This window comes from Balaenoptera acutorostrata, chromosome 10 (assembly GCF_949987535.1).
Source record: "Balaenoptera acutorostrata chromosome 10, mBalAcu1.1, whole genome shotgun sequence".
NCBI classification, from domain to species: domain Eukaryota; kingdom Metazoa; phylum Chordata; class Mammalia; order Artiodactyla; family Balaenopteridae; genus Balaenoptera; species Balaenoptera acutorostrata.
This window is the reverse complement of record NC_080073.1, coordinates 74,655,046-74,674,196: the sequence shown is the minus strand read 5'-3', so window position 1 is coordinate 74,674,196 and position 19,151 is coordinate 74,655,046. Positions and strand designations below refer to the sequence as shown.

Genomic DNA, 19,151 nt, shown 5'->3' with positions numbered 1-19,151 from the left:
ATGCTCTGAACCTCCATCTCCTTGACTGTGAAATGGGAACAGTAATGCTACTTGTAGCCCCAAGGTAAGGATTAGAAATAATACAGATAGCCCCTGCATGTACCAGTTGTTAATAATATGATCATTATTTTCATTATTATTGGGAAGAATGGATATAAGACATTCAAAGAAGAATTTGTAGGATTTGGTAACTTATTGAAGGTACAGAGGAAGAGAAAAAAACAAGAACGTCTAGATTATGAAGTCTGGGCGTCTGAAAATACAGTGGCTCCACAGTAAGGGAGGCAGGCTGAGAAGGATGGGGAAAGGAATTAGGGAGGGGCAGGGCGGGCTGGAGACTTCAGTGGTAATCGCTTTGGAAATCTCACACTGCAAAGCGCTGCAAAGCACCTGGTAGGTGCTGCTCTCAAGGAATTTAAAATCTACTAAAACTTTTAGTGATCTAAAGAGATTTGCACTTAAAATAATTTGTTTACTTTTGCTTGATAGGCTAAACTCTTGCAAACTGCCTTCTTTATCACTAACTTTTGAAATATTAATCCATTTAAAAGAAAGTTTAAATCCTGTAAATGACTCTCTGCATTAAGAGATTTAAATTCACAGGGCTCCTTAGAGAAATGGCTGATTCTAGGTCTGTGGCAAGGTAATCACAAGACATGCCTACAATATCTTGTGCTTCAAAGTGCTCAAAGGAGGTGGGGTAAAGCAATTATACCCCAATAAAGATGTTAAAAAAAAAAAAAAAAGGAGGTGGGGATGTGTCAGAAGTGTATAAGTCAGCTTAAGTAGGCCTCCACTGACCAAACTTGGGACAATATAAGCATCAAAAAGAATAATGAAAGCAATAAATTGCAACGTTAACTTTAAAGAGAATACATGGCCTTTTGGAGATATACACTAAAAAATTACAGATGAACTTATATGTCTGGTTTAGTTGCAGAGTAATACTGGGCAGGGGAGACTGAGTGGGGTATGGATGAAATGGGAATAGCCATGAGCTGGTAAGCACTGGAGCTGATTGAGCATGGGGGCTCATTACACTAACTTGTCTACTTTTGTTCCTGTTTAAAATTCCCTGTAATAAAGTTTTTAAATTAATGCAAAAAAACCCTATGATTTCATAGTGTTACACATACACACAATGTGAGAAGAAAAAGCTCTTTTTTATAGAAAAATCCCAGTCAATAACAGTAGATAGGATAATATAACTAGAAAATCATTTTGCAACCACTAATGCAATATATACCAATGGAGTCAAATCACTGGGTGAGAGGCCGGGAAACAGGAGGGTCACGTGGTCCCAAAGCACCATCCTAGAGATCATTTCTTCCTTATATGGGAACAAGATACCTTTGAATACCTCGAGGAGAAACCTGGCAGGGGGCCACCGTAACCAAGTGATCACATCGGAATCACCCATAATGGGAAAAATCAACATTATGTGCCAACCATTCAGTCAGAATCTAATCATGAGGAAACAATCAGACGACACACTGAGGGCCACCCTACGAGACAACTGATCCAGGCTGCTGTAGCCTAAAGAGATGTGACAATAAATGAAATCAGTGTTCTCTGCTTTCTAGAGTGAGGCATTGTCATAAAGGACATTACTGGGTCAACTGGAAGAAATTTGATATAATATTATTATGTTAATGTTAAATTTCTTGGGGGTGATAGTAATACTGAGATTGTGTTGAAGAAGGTCTTTGTTCTTGGGAGATACCTGCTGAAGAATTTAGGGGTCAAGGGTCATACCATTTGCAACTTACTTTCAAAAGCTTCAGAGAAAAGAGTGTGTGTGTGTGTGTGTGTGTGTGTGTGTGTAGAGAGAGAGAGAGATACACAGAGACACACACAGAGCAAATGTTGCAAAACATAAACAACTGGTGAATCTAGGTGAATAGGTTCACGGTGCTCTTCCAACTTTTCTGTGGTTCTGAAAGTTTTCATAATGGAAAATGTGGGGCGGGGACTTAAGTTCACTCTTCAAGAAGCTGGTTACATTGGTTGCCTGCAGGCAACTGCGTGCCTGGGGAACAGGAGGAAGGAAATTTTTCACTGTAGTATACACCTTTCTGTACCTTCTGAATTCTGAACCAAATAAGTGTATAATCTATACCAAAAATAAAGTTTATATTTAAAACTCATTGTTCTCTAATATTAATGCTTTATAGTATCAAAACTTGACATATTAAATTTCTCCAAATAGATAAACACTGAAGGCCCCCGATAATGGTATTTTTGTTCATTACAATGTTCTATAAAGTAATTTATACAGAAATTATAAAGTAAAAGAGTCACTGTAAATGTCTCTGGATGTCCTAGGAGTTTAAATGTTAGATGACACCTGAACACTATTTTTCCAACTTGCGTTGCCTCCAAGGCTGTGTCTTCCCTACTCCAAAATACCTGATGCTTTAATTGCTCTGGAAAACCTGCAGCAGAACACACGGGACATAATGCAACTGATCTAGTTCCCAATACTCTTTGGCATTAAAAGTCACAAAAATTACTTTGGAGCTGCCGGTATAGGCTTCTTGTTACCTTTGGATAGTTGAAACTTTGGGGAGTCAGAAAGACAGATTTTTTTTTCCCCTCACTGAAGCATTATTGAAAAAAAAAAAGAAAAAGAAAGGAAATGACCATGCTGTGGCTGATTATGTATAATTGATTATAATAAACATAAAGCAGATCAATATATATAGATATAAAGTAATCCTCAAGTTCTATTATTAAGTAAAAACAGGTATGGTGTGTTGCAGAGATAAGTATATATGTGACGTTTGTGTGTATACGCAGAGGACATATCTGGGGGAAGAGAAAGAACCTAGAAACAGTGGCGGCCTCTGGAAGAGGAAGACTTACTTTTCATTCTAAACTATTTTGGAACTGTTTCTAATGATTACCAATAGCATGTTTTACTTATTTTTGAAAAATGCATCAATATGTTGATAAATGCTGTCCAGGTATCACCTCCTCTATGTGGGGTAAGTTTTTAAAACTAGAAGAAAACAAGAGTATCTGTAATTCCACCACCCAGAGAACTGCTGTTAAGGGAGCAGTGCATTTTCTCCTAATCAAGTTTCTGGATGTTTTGTAAGCAAGAGGGTTTTCTATTTTCTAGTTTACCATATTGTCTTTCATCATTTTTCTAAAAGAGAAAACAAATTGCTTATTTAATATTTTACAGTTAAATGTACATTTTAAATATTTCACATTTAAATGTACACTTAAAATGACTTTGTAAGCCTTCCCCCAAATCTTTAATTATTTTTCAAGAACATTTAAAATGGCTACATAATACTTTATTATATCCAATAATCCTCCTACTATTGGAGAATTATTATATTGGGTTTAGAAAACTTTTTTGCAACCAAAGTATAGAAGAATATCTATCTATAGTATGCTATATTTGAGTAAGAAAGGAGGGGAAATAACAAAATATACATGTAAGGAAATAAGAAAATATACATGTATCTGCTTATCTGTGTGAAAAAAAACAGAGGATAAATAAAGGAGAAACTAATGAGATTGCTGAAAATAGGGGATGGATGAGAACTGGCAGGAAAGGATGGACGGAGGGGTGGGAGCAGGGAGAAAGGCCAGGGAGGAGGGAGACTGCCCGGCACACTTTCTGCACAGCCCTGACTTTTGGGACCATGCTAATGGTTCACTCATTCAAAAGAAATTAAATACATAAAATCAACAAGGGTAGTGGGAAAATAATTCTAAAATGAAACACAAACAGAAACAAGCAAAAGTATAGTTCAAAAGAATAGCATAACCATACCAAGGGAGGACAAAAAAAGTACTAACTCTAGTAACTTTTGAACACAGTATTTTTTTTTTTTTAATTTTTATTGGAGTATAGTTGATTTACAATGTTGTGGTATTTTCAGGTGTTGAACACAGTATTTTGACTATACACCTTTAGGCTAAAGACAGAATGTAAACCAATACTGAAGTCTGAAGTAGGTTTGTTTTTCACAGTGCTATGAATTAGCAATTCTAAAACTATTTTCTTTGTTTTGTAGGATTGGGCAAATAAGCAAATATATTGTGGGGCAGGCTTTCTCACTGTTAGAAAAGAGAGCTACAAATATGGAAAAGGAGACTTGAATAATGAACCTGGTGGTACTGGATTAGAATTGAAAGTATCAGTATGAACTCATGGTTTTTAATATAGATAGATAGACAGCTATAGATGTTGTGTATGTGTAAATACATATAAGTCCCAGCTGAGACAACCTCAGTAGCAATGAATATGTAGTGCTCAGATCTTGGCTTCTAAATATGGTTCTCCACTAGAAGGAACAAGGTCCCTTAAGTGGTTGATTCCAGGGCAGGGGCAGGGAAAGTGAAAGACGAACGTGGAACATCATGTTTTGCCAGAAATTAAAGGAAGTGCTCAAAGCATGATGGAAACATGTCAGAAGGACCAGCAGCCAATTTGGAGGGGTGCCCAATGGCATCAAATCAATTTGAGCATCAAAATAAATGATTGTAACAATTTTTAACCCATTAAATAAAATAAGAATCTATGAGTCCATATTGGCATAAGTAAAAGGGGGAGACAGAAAAACTCTTCCTTAGAGTAGAATGCCAAGAATTAATGTAGAATAAACAATGGAATTAGAAAGTCTCTATTTGGTGACTGTCACAGTAACAGCTGATTTAGTAATAACTGATTCAGTCAGGAATTATCAATGAAAGCTTAAACTAGTGTGTTCAAGTTTGACAAGAAATTGGATATCTACATAATCTCAATGTAACTCCCCAAAGAAACGTATTAACTATGCATCAGACACCACATGAAGCAGACACCATCTTAAGCAAGTGTTCAAAGTTAACATCACCAGGAATGCGACAAGTTCACATCGTGAGGACACATCCGTCACCTCTGTGGCAATCCTACCAAAAATGTATAATCTGAATCTAATCATGAGGAAACATCAGAGAAACCCAAATTGAGGGACACTCTACAAAACAATTGGTTTGACTCTTCAAAAAAATCAAGGTTGGGCTTCCCTGGTGGCACAGTGGTTAAGAATCCGCCTGCCAAGGCAGGGGTCACGGGTTCGAGCCCTGGTCTGGGAAGATCCCACATGCCGCGGAGCAACTAAGCCCGTGCGCCACAACTACTGAGCCTGTGCTCTAGAGCCCGAGAGCCACAACTACTGAGCCCACGTGCCACAACTACTGAAGCCCACATGCCTAGAGCCCGTGCTCACCAGCAAGAGGAGCCACCGTAATGAGAAGCCTGCGCACCGCAACGAAGAGTAGCCCCCCACTTGCCGCAACTAGAGAAAGCCCGCGCGCAGCAATGAAGACCCAACACAGCCAAAAATAAATAAATAAATAAATAAATTAAAAAAAATCAAGGTCATGAAAGACAGCAAGATGAAGAAACTGTTTCCAGGACTTCCCTGGCAGTCCAGTGGTTAAGACTCCACGCTTCCACCGCAGGGGGCGCGGGTTCAATCCCTGGTTGGGGAAATAAGATCCTGCATGCCGCGCGGTGTGGCCAAAAATTAAAAAAAAGAAAGAAAGAAAGAAAAAACCTGTTTCCGATTTAAAGACATGACAACAGAATTAGGCAGTGATCCTGGGTTGGATCCTAGACCATAAAAACAAAACAAAATATAATGTATTCTCTCTTGCTGTAGGGGACATTATTGGGAAAATGGACTAAATCAGAATAAGGTCTGTAGATTAGATGATAATATTGTAATAATGCTGTTTTTCTTGGTTTTGATGACTGTACTGTGGTTATGTAGTGGAATGTTCCTGTTCTTAAGAGATACACACTGAAGTCTGAAGTATGTAGGAGTCAAGAGGCATCATGCCTGCAATTTACTCTCAAAACTATGTATGTGTGTGTGTGTGTGTGTGTTTGTGTGTGTATGTGTGTGTGTGTGAAAGAGAGAGAGAAGGATAAAACAAATGGGGTAAAAAGTTAACATCTGGGGAATCTTGGGGAAGGGTATATGAGAATTCTTTACACTAGTCTTGAAACTTTAACTTTTCTATAAGCCTGACATTATTTCAAAACACAAAGACACACACACACCTTTGACACCAAAAGTAATACAATGAACAGCCTTGATCATAAATAATCTTTGTTTCCTTAGGATTCTAGGTGGAATTACTAAGTCAAAGGTGTACAGTTTTAAAAATATTGATATACATGGTAGAGAGAAGTTTTTGAATTCTTCTAAATGTGGAGAAGAAAGGCAGGGAAAATGGAGGAGTAAGGAGGGTAGACCACCGGCGGGGGGTTGGTGGGGGAGTGGAATGGAGCTGGAACTACAGAACATGCTAAGAATGAGTGAGAACCAAAAGCCAGAGGAGTTCAAAGATCGGCAGATGGGGTGAAGGACCAAAGCTGATGACCCTTTGAAATGCTTTTCAGAAACATAATCCTTACATGGTTTTACAGATTGCCCACAGTCATTTACCGGCACAATGCTCTGGTAAGAGTAGGCTCAGGTACTTGGTCAAATCCATTGCCCTGGATCCCTCCCTCCATGTGCATCCCTCTGTGCAGGCCAGTTACCCACTGCTGAGTCTCACTGGGTCCCTGAGCCTTTCCAGTTGGCACCCAAGAAACAGCCATGACTTCTCTACCCAGTCCATCCAGAACAAGCTTTCCTTTTAAATGCCTATAATACATTCCATCAAGTATATGTCTTAATATTGGCTCTTATTAAGTATTTGTCATTTGCCAGGGACTATGCTAAGTGCTTTATATAGATTATCTCATTTAATTCTCCCAATAATTCCATGGGATGGTAGTATTATTATGTCCACTTTACTGATGAAAAAACTTAACCTCTAGAGAGGTTAGTTAAGGTAAGACTTGCTCCACGTCATTAAGCTTAGATTCAAACCCCTGAGTCTCCACTCTAAACCACAACACTATCCTGGATAAAACATTTTAGTTAAGAAGAAAAAAGGCAATCAATCGTAAATTGAACATCTTAAGATAATAAATTGGGAGCCTAGGATGAAAACTATATTCTATCAGATACTCATTCCACTCTTCCATTCCACAATCATCCAAACATTTGTTTGATATTATCATTTGTTTTTTAATATTACCTGACAGAAGAACTGTTGCTGGCTTCCTGCTCCAGGTGTGTTACTGAAGGTGCTAGTAGATTTGGAAGAAGGAACTGGAAGACGATGGGACACACTGACCGGCACTGGAGTCCTGTTTGGCTGGGTCAGCTGATCTCCCGTAAAGTTTGATCCTGATGCACCAGACTGAACCGCAGCCCCAAGACTAGGATGGGCAGTGCTGGATGAGCTGACAACAGGGAACCGACTAGGTCCTGACATGCTTGTCACCGAGGGCATGGTGGCGAAGCCAGGTCTTCCTTGGGAGACACTGCTCTGCCCAGGGGACAGGTGCAAGACGGTTGGCGATGCCTGCTGCAAGGGCATCTGCCCACCAACGATCTGAGGAGAGGCATGATTGACTATCACTGGACTTCCAGAGGCGGCGAACGTCTGCCCAGACACTAACTGGACGGCGGTATTCTGGTTGTTCAGCATCTGTCCAGAATATGGTTGGTTGGTCCTGAGCATGTTGGAAGAGTTTCTGTTCAACATGACATGCTCTGAGGTCACTTGGCCAGAAATGAGCTGAGAGGGTTGAGTCTGAAGAAGTTGCCCATTTATGGTCTGGACGTGGTGTACCGAGTTGGAACTGACGGAAAGGCTTGTAGGTATGAGGAACTGACTCTGGGGTGTGTGAGGCTGGCCCATGGGAGAATGAATAACGATACTGCCCCCAGCGCTGCTCACGGCCTGCGAGGTGACTGGCTTCCTTGTGTTCTGTTGGTTTACAATGTTCACCGACATGTGCGGACCAACCACTGAGCCCTGGGGTGAGCTCGCAGAGGCGAACGAGATCCCTGGCTGAACATGGTGCTGCTGTATTCCCAAATTGTTCACATTGTATGTGTTTTGCTGACCCATCTGGATAGGCTTTGGCTGGATATTAATTGGGACTTTATTTGAATTTGGTGCAAGACCCCTTTGTATGATGATGTTATGCACAGGTAAAGATGTTTGGAAATTTGTGCTATTAAACGGAACGGTAACAGGCTGTGCTACTGGACTGGAACTGGAGTTCCCAAACAAGGAGTTGCCATTAGGAGTCTGTCTGTGAACCAGAAGCCCTCCACTCACATTTGATGGGGCTTGTTGCCCACTACCCTTTAGTATGATTTGAGATCCATCTAAGTTATTAATAGTCATCATGGAAGGCTGATTACCAAATGACCCAATTAACTGTATTTGACCAGAACCACTAATCTGACTGCTATTAGACAAATGCTGGCTGGGCACACTGATCCCCACGTGGTGCATAAAGCCATGGTGCACACCCACTGTATTGCTTGCAAACGATGTGCCAACAGGCACATGAGTCACCCCTATAGGCTGCAGCGTCTGACCTGAGTAATTAGAAATATTAGAAGCCTGAGTAAAGGATGCTGATGAAGAGGGATGAAGCTGAGCTTGTGCAAACTGTTGGCTTGAACCTATACTGGCGTCCAGATATGCCTCTTCTGCCAATGTCTGTTCAGTGATATTGGCCTCCTGCAAGGATTTCTGAAGAATGTCGAAAGGTTGGTCCTCACTGAGATCAGGAAGAGGAGAAGACTCAAGTTCATCTTCAAGAAACTGAAGGCTACTTGAAAGTGGCAGTCCATCACTGGGCCCTTCTCCAAGCTGGCTGCTTACAGCTTTGAGGGATGACTTAGGATCAGCATTCTAAAAAAATAAGCAGGATGTTACATGGCATATCTAACCTTGGAAAGAGATTCTTAAACAAAAAACTAATCTCACTTTTGAATATGAATAAAGCATAACAGTCTGCTTTTCAGGCACAACTCTCCAAACTGCTCACCTTATTCTGATACTTGATTTCCTTAGTAATGATGTTTAATGTTGTTTTTGTAAGTATATGCATTCACTGCTCTGATAAATTATTTTATAGGAAACAGATCAATAATGCCAAAATACTCATGACTACCTGGAGTTTAGCTTTATTTTTTAGATAGTGGCATGGCTTAATTTTTTCAGGATTGCTCCCAAGTCCAAAGCTTGAGTGGGACTCAGCCTAGGGTATGTGCGTATCCAGGACACAGCGGTGTCTAGTTTTTTGTACCACAGGAGTAGACGTGAGTTTTGAGAGTTCCGAGTGTGGTTCTACTAGAGGTCCAGAAGGTATCCCAGATCCAGCCTTGACTTTTAAGGTTTCTCGGAACTCCCCTAGTTCTAACCTGCCCCACTCCAGGCAAAATCGGCCTGGATAAAAACAAGCTTCCCATATGAAATGAGTGAATAGTTATTTGATTTCTTAGAAGTTATCAGCTTATTATGATGCTTTAAAAACCATTTCAATGTCCTATTCAAGAGTAAAAGTTGGTCAACATTTGTCAAGCGCGCACTTGTGCGTTTGTGTCTGTCCATAACGAGTCCTCAAGGACTGGGCATTCCAACTAGAGACAACAACACAGGCAAATGAAGGGAACTGAACACAGTCACTGATAAATAAGAGACATGCTGCTGGCCAGCAGTTTATCATGGGATATGTCAAAATTATAAAAGAAAAAAAAAATGGAATCAATAGTTATTTAACATAAGGTGAAGACAATGTGAATATCCTTAACACTACTGAACTGTACACTTAAAATGGTTAAGATGCTAAATTTGTTGTTATATATATTTTTAACACAATTAAAAATTTTAAAAAGATGAAGAAAAAAATTAAAAATAGATCAATCAAGTATAAACAGTCCAGGACTTCCCTGGTGGTGCAGTGGTTAAGAATCTGCCTGCCAATGCAGGGGACACAAGTTTGATCCCTGGTCTGGGAAGATCTCACATGCCGCGGAGCAACTAAGCCCGTACACCAGAACTACTGAGCCCACGCGCCGCAACTACTGAAGCCCACGCACCTAGAGCTCATGCTCCGCGAAAAGAGAAGCCACGGCAATGAGAAGCCCGTGCACCGCAACGAAGAGTAGCCCCCACTTGCCACAACTAGAGAAAGCCCGTGCGCAGCAACGAAGACCCAACGCAGCCAAAAGTAATAAATAAATAAAAATTAAAAAAAAAAAAGAAAACAGTCCAGGGAATTCCTTGGGGGTCCAGTGGTTAGAACTTGGCGCTTTAGCTGCCAGGGCCTGGGTTCAATCCCTGGTTGGGGAACTAAGATCCATAAGCTGCATGGTGCAGCCAAAAAAAAAATAAATAAATAAAAGAATGAATAGTCCAACTTTCAAAACTATAGAGATTCTCAGCCCTAGGCTAATAAGGTGTGTTGGGGGCTAGATGATGGGAAGACCCAGGTAGAAAAGCCAAGACTAGTTCACTTGACACCCAATCAACAGTTGAAACGAGACTAATGTGGCCTCAGTTAGGTGGACACCACCTTAGGACTTGAACAGTCATTTGAAAGGAAGTGGGAAAAAGCAACTGAAAGCAAGGAGGTTTGTTTGCTTTTGCAGAGAAATATCAAGGCAACAGTGGATTATCTCCTGAGTGGTGGTACACAGTTTAATGTTTTTACAATGCACAAATTAACAGACCATAGGTTTAAAATTCCATATTTTTAAAAGCTTTTAAAATGTTTTACTGACATGATGCAACTCAGGTTTACAATAAATACACCCTGAATGAAGCAGCCTGAAGAGTTAGAATTAATACTTACGTGGAAGTGGGAGAGCTGGTAAGTAAAAATCATTAGTGTTGGGAAATAGGCTCAATATCTACTTTATGGGTTTAATGGCATCACATGCAGTTATTGCCCACTCAAAATGAATTTCAGAATTGCTACTGATTCATAAGCTTTACAGGAAATCAGTGTTGTGACTTTAAAGCCACCCCTAGCATGTGGAGGAGTCTTGCATGTTATGATCTGACATACTTTACACACACTCAAATACTTTAAAGAATTGTGCATTCCCAAGGACTTTCTGAATACTATTTCATTTTATGGATGAAGAAAATAAAGACCCTGATGATGACGATCAGTTGACATTAACTGAGCACTGTACCAACTGATTTCCATGGACTAGTCCATTCATCTTAACCACCCTATGAGGTAGATTTATCATTCTCCTGGATTCACAAATAAGGAAACTGAGTCTTAGAGATTTAGTGATAGATGCAAGGTTATAAAGCTAGTAAGTGGCAGAGCAAGGATTCAAACTTGGGTGGTCGGACTCTGGACTACCATCCATGGTAGAACAAAGCAGTTGAAAAGATTAAAGTAACATAGGCTTAAACACAGCAATCCGGATATAGTTTCCAGGCAGATTTCTTGTCTAGATGTTCCTAGAGCTTAAGAATCTGCGCCCTGGAACCTGGTGGCCTGGGTTCGATTCCTAGCTTGCGACTCCTGGCTGTGTAACACTGGGTAAATACCAACCTTTAGTTCTCTCATCTTTAAATATGGATAATAATAGAACCTACTTCACGGAATTATTGTAAGGGTTAACGAGGTTAATATATGTTAAGCTCTTAGTGCCAAGAACATACTGAACGCTCAATAGGTGTCAGCTACTATGATCTTTCTCCTTGTTTAAGATGAAAATGATTAGAAAGTAACCACAATACAGAATGATTTTTTTTAAAGCTTATGTAACAACATTCAAAAGACCCTAATATAAGTTTCTCAGGCTATAACGTTTCTGAGGCATTTTAGAAAGAAAGTTGAAAGCTTAGGAAAATGGCAAAGTAAAAATCTTAATAGACTAAGTTAAAAGTAGAAAATGTCAACAAAATTCAATAGATTTTCCTCTTGTGTCAATTACAAAAGACAAAGTAGGGATTCCCATCATGACACAAAGTCAATCAAAGCTTCAATTCACTAGGCATCAATGAGACAGAAACATCTGATCATTGCATTCAGTTTCCAATACTCACACTAGAGTTGGCGAAAATTGAATTTGAATTGGCTGCAGAATATCCTGCATTAGTCAAGTCCTCATTGCTCTGCAAAAGTACAAATTCAAAAAAGTGATCACTTTGACTCTAAAGAAGAAACAAAATGTATGCCTATGATGGTCTGAGTACTACTTACCGATTTATTACTAGGTCCATGTAGAAAATAGTTCAATGCCTGTGGGTCTCTAGAAAACAACAGCCAAAAAGAGAAAACAGCAAATAAATACATTACTTATATTTAGGGTTCATTTTTACAGAGGAAAAAGAAAATGATGTATTAGCTTGAGTAAAATCCTCTCCCTGTTTTAAAACTATTAGTAGTTTTTTTGTTGGTTTTGTTTTGTTTCATTTTGATGTTCCATTTCCTATTATCACTCATTTCTGCCTCCTAGGATTTTTTATAAAATAAATTTAATAAAGGATTACCTAATTATGACCCCTATGTTAATCCATGTCACTTTGTCTCCCTACTATATCTATGATGATTATTTAATCTTTATTTTAAAAACCCACTTGGTTTTAATATGCTTATTAGGTTGTTTTAGTACAGCAAACCTCACACATTTGATTTACCCTTATTTTGGAATGAGCATCTTACCCAATAAGATCAAGGAGACACGAGTCATCATCATCATCCATGACAACTATAAAGAAAAGGAATAAGAAAGCACTGTTTCAGCAAAGCAGATTAAAGCCAGTAGCATCAATGCAACACAAAAATATACCTTATACTTTCCTAGACAAATAATTAATTCATGTGAGTTTTCCCTCTAATTGCTTATTATGAATATGATTTTTAAATTTTTGTGGTCATTCAAGAGATGAAGTGTTCAATTTTAATTGTTTTTATTGAACACAAATCCTTAACTTACAAGTCAAAAAGCAATCTAGACAAATCAAGGATAGTTGGCAGCAACCACTCACACACAAATTCCTCAAAGGGGCGGTAAACCATGAACAGTAACTTCCTCAAAATGTACACAGTGAACAAGAGGAGAAATCGTATTTTTGTTTTAGAAAAAAATCTCATGCATACAGAGGTCTTTGAATTTTGTGACTGGATATTTCCAAACCTGGTGAGCAATCTGGATTTCTAGCCATATTTTGGCCATCTTTAGGAAAACAGAAAAGTCAGTTGTCCCTACTTTTTGAGACAGAAGAGGCACCATCGCCCCAGACAGTACTGCGACAGGCTCTGCCCTGAAGGTCCCAAGTTCCTCCCTCTGCAGCAGTAACGCCAACTGTTCAGTTCCAAACAATCTGCATCCCAACACTGGAATCTTTAAAGTAGAAACCCTCAACCCCAAATTCACCCCAGCTCCAAGCCCAAATCTCCCTCTCTCCCCAGCCATCGATAGCATCCAGCTTAACCAGCGCAATCACTGTGCTCTGGCTGAAACAATAACAACTGTATAAATTCCAAGAGCAGTTCTCCCCCTTTCTTTCTCCTCCCTCCCCCGAGATCCAGGAAACTTACACTAGTGATCCGACACCTGGCAACACTGCTTCGCACCCATTTCGAGCCATGCGTGGAATAATTTACATCACGGAATGCCAAGGCCAAGAGTTCTGGAGCCGTTGGAAAGGGCAGTTGTGAACGGCAGTTGGACGGAGGAATGAAATCCTGAAGAGATGCCCAGAAGAGGGACACGCCCGAAGAAGGCAGAGGCAGAGTTTCTACTAAGCTTTTTTTCTCGGTTAAAACTGCCATCTCCTCTCCACTTCACCTCAGCTTCCCATCCTATCAGTCACAAGGCCAAACAAATATAAAATGTACTCCTGCCACATGGAAGGAAACTTGCTCTCCTCAGGAAGGGTCTGGAAGGGGTAAGTATCCCCCCATGTGGGACCTTCCCGTTGATGGGAGAATTGGTTCAGCTGCTGAATGATCCGGACGATTACAATCCATTTGAGTGGATCATCAGTGGAGAGGAGAGATGATGGGTGAGACAGGAGGAGGTCAGAGTGGGGAAATCTTATCAAAAGGTAACATCTATGGCCAAAACTGTGAAAGGCACAGCAGGCTAAGTGAAATCTGCATCTAGCACTCAGATGTCCAGGTGCTCAGGGGCATGCTAGGACGACTCTACTAATACGACTTTTGAGGAGTGAAAAGGGACAGGAAAGAGAAACAGGAAAACTATCAATAAGTAGATATGTAGAAATCAGTGTGAAGATCTTCCCTTAAATCATGATATTTAATATGTAGAACTGCACTAGCTGTTGCTCATTACCGTATCCTGTGCTTGTCTCCCAGACATCACAATCACATGGACTAAATTAGCCAAATATGATGTATAATTAAGCCTATAAAGTGGATATTATTTCTTTACTTCAACATGACCATTTAAATGGAGCTCCACTGTATCCTTTGTAAATTTATTTTTTTTAAGTGTCTAACAGTCTCTGGAACAAACTAATTAATAAAAACATACATGAAAAATAGCTTACACCAAAGCAGAACGCTTTCATGCCTCTCCCAGCTTCCCTCACTACTTTACACCTGTACCCAGCTCCTCCAGTGGATGAGATGCCCAAGGGTTAACATGCACTGAGAGAGGAAGGCAGCACCAGTCACTCCTCCGAGGTGTCACTGCCACTGGGGCTTTCAAGCACAGAGAACATTTGTTACCCCAAAGTTCAAAGTGACAAGCTACTCCTTGAGTAGCCCAAATAAAAGAACAATTTTATAATATTGGATGAAATTAAAAGCCATTGCACATCACCCCCAGCAAACCAAGCAGGCCGCTCAAACGCTTGACGAAATGCTCCTTGGGGACATCCGTCCTACTCAGGGGCATCCGTCCTAACAGACAGACCTCCTCCTCCAGGCCAGGCCCCCTTGGGTAGAACTCTACGAGCCTTTATAGTCATGGGTACCCCGAGAATTCTTTTTAAAGGGCCGCACTCTTTTCTGACTATAAACAGTTTCAAATTAGAAGAGATGACTCTTATCCCTACATGCTCAGCTCTACATGGTGCCAAAAGACAGTCATATTACAGCCCGAGCCAGTAGTCCTTTCCCAGCAGGACACACGGCCCACCAAAGCAAATCTACCAAAGTAAAACTGTAGAAATTGACTATGACTCTAAAGTGGGAAGACAACCTGAGGATCAGAAACTGACTCAAAAGTGAAGAGCTTAGTTTTTTTTGAAAACATTCTCCCATTACTTCTGGACTCTTGTTGAGGCTCTTTTCTCATTAAACTAACAACCCTGGATTCACTAGATGGGCCTCTGGCCACAGGTGAAACCTATAAGGCTGTATGAAAGATAAGTCCCTCCTCTAAGGGGTTAAAAACTACTTCTTGGTTCAGCACACTTGAGCAAGACACATCCCCTAATAGCAGTTTACAGCAGTAGAATTTGTCAGGGAGAGAAGGGGATTGCAGTTCTTACAGAATCCTCATAGGCACCCCAAGAGATCAGAAATCACTGCCCCAGACACCTGACTACCACTCTCAAAAAGTTAAAGCTAATATTTAAAATTGCTCTTACTATTCTTAGTCAAGAGGCACTATGAAAGTGACATTTCAAATCAGTGGGGGAAAGATGTTAGGCTTCTAGAGAAAAGAAGGTGGATCCATACCTCACATCTTCACAAAAATAAACTCCAGGTGGATCTAAGAGTTAAATGGGAGGGAGGAGGAGAGCTTAAAGTACTACAATAACATATGGGAGAATTTTGTTTTTATAATCTTGGAATAGGGAAAGGCTAAGTATGTCACAAGACGCAGAAGTCATAAAAGAAGATTGCCAAATTTGATGACAAAACATTTTAAAATTTTGCATGATAAAAGAAAAAAAAAACATGAATAAAGTCAAAGACTAAAAAACCCCCAAAAAACATACGTCAGGAAAATACTTTCAATTCATATCACAAACAGCTTTTCTCCTTAATACATAACGAACTCCTATTTTTAAAAAGTCAGCTACCCTGCAGAAAATCAAAGGGTATGAAAAATCAGTTCATAAAAAAAGGAAAGACAAGTAGCTCCTAAACATGTAAAAGTAATCACCCTCACTTAGAATAAGAGAAATGAAATTAAAGTTTCAATGAGATACTATTACTTGTCAGATTGGCAAAGATAAAAAAGTTTGGTTAAGGACTACGCTAGTCAGGAAATGGGAAATAGGGACTTTTATACCCTGGTAGTGAGAGTGTAAACTCATGTAACCTCTGGAGAGGGCAATTTAGCAGTCGCTTTCAAAGTTTTAAGTGCACAAATCATTTCACCTAGCAAATATTTCCAGGTACTCGTCCCGCAGATATTCTTGCACACATGTGAAATGGTATGTGTATAAGAATATCCAGTGCAGCATGATTGGTTTTAGCAAAAGACTGTAAAAACCTCGATGTCAGGGGTACGGGATTTCTTCTTAAGGTGATGGAAATGTTGTGTAATTAAACCACTGAATTGTACACTTTAAAGGGTGCATTTTACGGTATTTAAATTCTATTTAAAGCATTTTTAAAAACTCTATGTCCATAATGAAAGAGGTGTGTACCTTTCTTGTTCCTTTGATCATATATCTTTCTAAGTCAGTCTGTATACCTTTCTTGTTCCTTTGATCATATATCTTTCTAAGTCAGTCTGTATAAATATGCCTCACTTTTCTTTGTATTTTTGAATTTTATTTTATTTTTTACACTGAAGGTTATTAGTTATCTGTTTTATACATATTAGTGTATACATGTCAATTCCAATCTCCCAATTCAGCACACCACCACCCTACACCCCTGCCACTTTCCCCCCTTGGTGTCCATACGTTTGTTCTCTACACCTGTATCTCTATTTCTGCCCTGCAAACCAGTTCATCTGTACCATTTTTCTAGGTTCCACATATATGCATGAATATACGATATTTGTTTTTCTCTTTCTGACTTACTTCACTCTGTATGACAGTCTCTAGATCCATCCACGTCTCTACAAATGACCCAATTTCATTCCTTTTTATGGTTGAGTAATATTCCATTGTATATATGTACCACTTCTTCTTTATCCATTCGTCTGTCGATGGGCATTTAGGTTGCTTCCATGACCTGGCTATTGTAAATAGTGCTGCAATGAACACTGGGGTGCATGTGTCCTTTTGAATTATGGTTTTCTCTGGGTATATGCTCAGTAGTGGGATTGCTGGATCATATGGTAATTCTATTTTTAGATTTTTAAGGAACCTCCATACTGTTCTCCACAGTGGCTATGTCAATTTACATTCCCACCAACAGTGCAAGAGGGTTCCCTTTTCTCCACACCCTCTCCAACATTTGTTGTTTGTAGACTTTCTGATGATGCCCATTCTAACTGGTGTGAGGTGATACTTCATTGTAGTTTTGATTTGCATTTCTCTAATAATTAGTGATGTTGAGCAGCTTTTCATGTGCTTTTTGGCCATCTGTATGTCTTCTTTGGAGAAATGTCTATTTAGTTCTTCTGCCCATTTTTGGATTGGGTTGTTTGTTTCTTTAATATTGAGCTGCATGAGCTGTTTATATATTTTGGAGATTAATCCTTTGTCTGTTGATTCGTTTCCAAGTATTTTCTCCCATTCTGAGCGTTGTCTTTTCATCTTGTTTGTAGTTTCCCTTGCTTTGCAAAAGCTTTTAAGTTTCATTAGGTCCCATTTGTTTATTTTTGTTTTTATTTCCATTACTCTAGGAGGTGAATCAAAAAAGATCTTGCTGTGATTTATGTCAAAGAGTGTTCTTCCTATGTTTTCCTCTAAGAGTTTTATAGTGTCCGGTCTTACATTTAGGTCTCGAATCCATTCTGAGTTTATTTTTGTGTATGGTGTTAGGGAGTGTTCTAATTTCATTCTTTTACATGTAGCTGTCCAGTTTTCCCAGCACCACTTATTGAAGAGACTGTCTATTCTCCATTGTATATCCTTGCCTCCTTTGTCATAGATTAGTTGACCGTAGGTGCGTGGGTTTATCTCTGGGCTTTCCATCTCGTTCCATTGATCTATGTTTCTGTTTTTGTGCCAGTACCATATTGTCTTGATTACTGTAGCTTTGTAGTATAGTCTGAAGTCAGGGAGTCTGATTCCTCCAGCTCCGTTGTTTTCCCTCAAGACTGCTTTGGCTATTCGGGGTCTTTTGTGTCTCCATACAAATTTTAAGATGATTTGTTCTAGCTCCGTAAAAAATGCCATTGGTAGTTTGATAGGGATTGCACTGAATCTGTAGATTGCTTTGGGTAGTATAGTCATTTTCATAATATTGATTCTTCCAATCCAAGAACATGGTATATCTCTCCATCTGTTGGTATCATCTTTAATTTCTTTCATCAGTGTCTTATAGTTTTCTGCATACAAGTCTTTTGTTTCCCTAGGTAGGTTTATTCCTAGGTATTTTATTCTTTTTGTTGCAATGGTAAATGGGAGTGTTTCCTTAATTTCTCTTTCAGATTTTTCATCATTAGTGTATAGGAATGCAAGAGATTTCTGTGCATTAATTTTGTATCCTGCAACTTTACCAAATTCATTGATTAGCTCTAGTAGTTTTCTGGTGGCATTTTTAGGATTCTCTATGTATAGTATCATGTCATCTGCAAACAGTGAGTTTTACTTGTTCTTTTCCAATTTGTATTCCTTTTACTTCTTTTTCTTCTCTGATTGCCGTGGCTAGGACTTCCAAAACTATGTTGAATAATAGTGGTGAGAGTGGACATCCTTGTTTCGTTCCTGATCTTAGAGGAAATGCTTTTAGTTTTTCACCATTGAGAATGATGTTTGCTGTGGGTTTGTCGTATATGGCCTTTATTATGTTGAGGTAGGTTCCCTGTATGCCCACTTTCTGGAGAGTTTTTATCATAAATGGGTGTTGAATTTTGTCAAAAGCTTTTTCTGCATCTATTGAGATGATCATATGGTTTTTATTCTTTAGTTTGTTAATATGGAGTATCACATTGATTGATTTGCGTATATTGAAGAATCCTTGCATCCCTGGGATAAATCCCACTTGATCATGGTGTATGATCCTTTTAATGTGTTGTTGGATTCTGTTTGCTAGTATTTTGTTGAGGATTTTTGCATCTATATTCATCAGTGATATTGGTCTGTAATTTTCTTTTTTTTTGTAGTATCTTTTTCTGGTTTTGGTATCAGGGTGATGGTGGCCTCATAGAATGAGTTTGGGAGTGTTCCTTCCTCTGCAATTTTTGGGAAGAGTTTGAGAAGGATGG

General features: G+C 39.3%; 1 protein-coding gene across 6 annotated transcripts in view; it reads right to left on the bottom strand.

The window, feature by feature from the left end:
* Positions 1-19,151, bottom strand: part of BICRAL (BICRA like chromatin remodeling complex associated protein) — a 106,855-nt gene that overhangs the window by 21,026 nt on the left and 66,678 nt on the right. For 5 of the 6 annotated variants that reach the window (XM_057554417.1, XM_057554415.1, XM_057554418.1 and 2 more), the window contains 4 exons: positions 12,563-12,608; positions 12,101-12,149; positions 11,944-12,012; positions 7,102-8,781 (listed from right to left, as the gene is read on the bottom strand). In XM_057554417.1, the coding sequence (XP_057410400.1) occupies positions 7,102-8,781; positions 11,944-12,012; positions 12,101-12,149; positions 12,563-12,603 (1,839 nt within the window). In that variant the 5' untranslated portion in view covers positions 12,604-12,608. Of the gene's footprint in view, positions 1-7,101; positions 8,782-11,943; positions 12,013-12,100; positions 12,150-12,562; positions 12,609-13,441; positions 13,576-19,151 lie in introns of those variants that run through there. The other variant, XM_007197853.3, reaches the window with a different exon arrangement.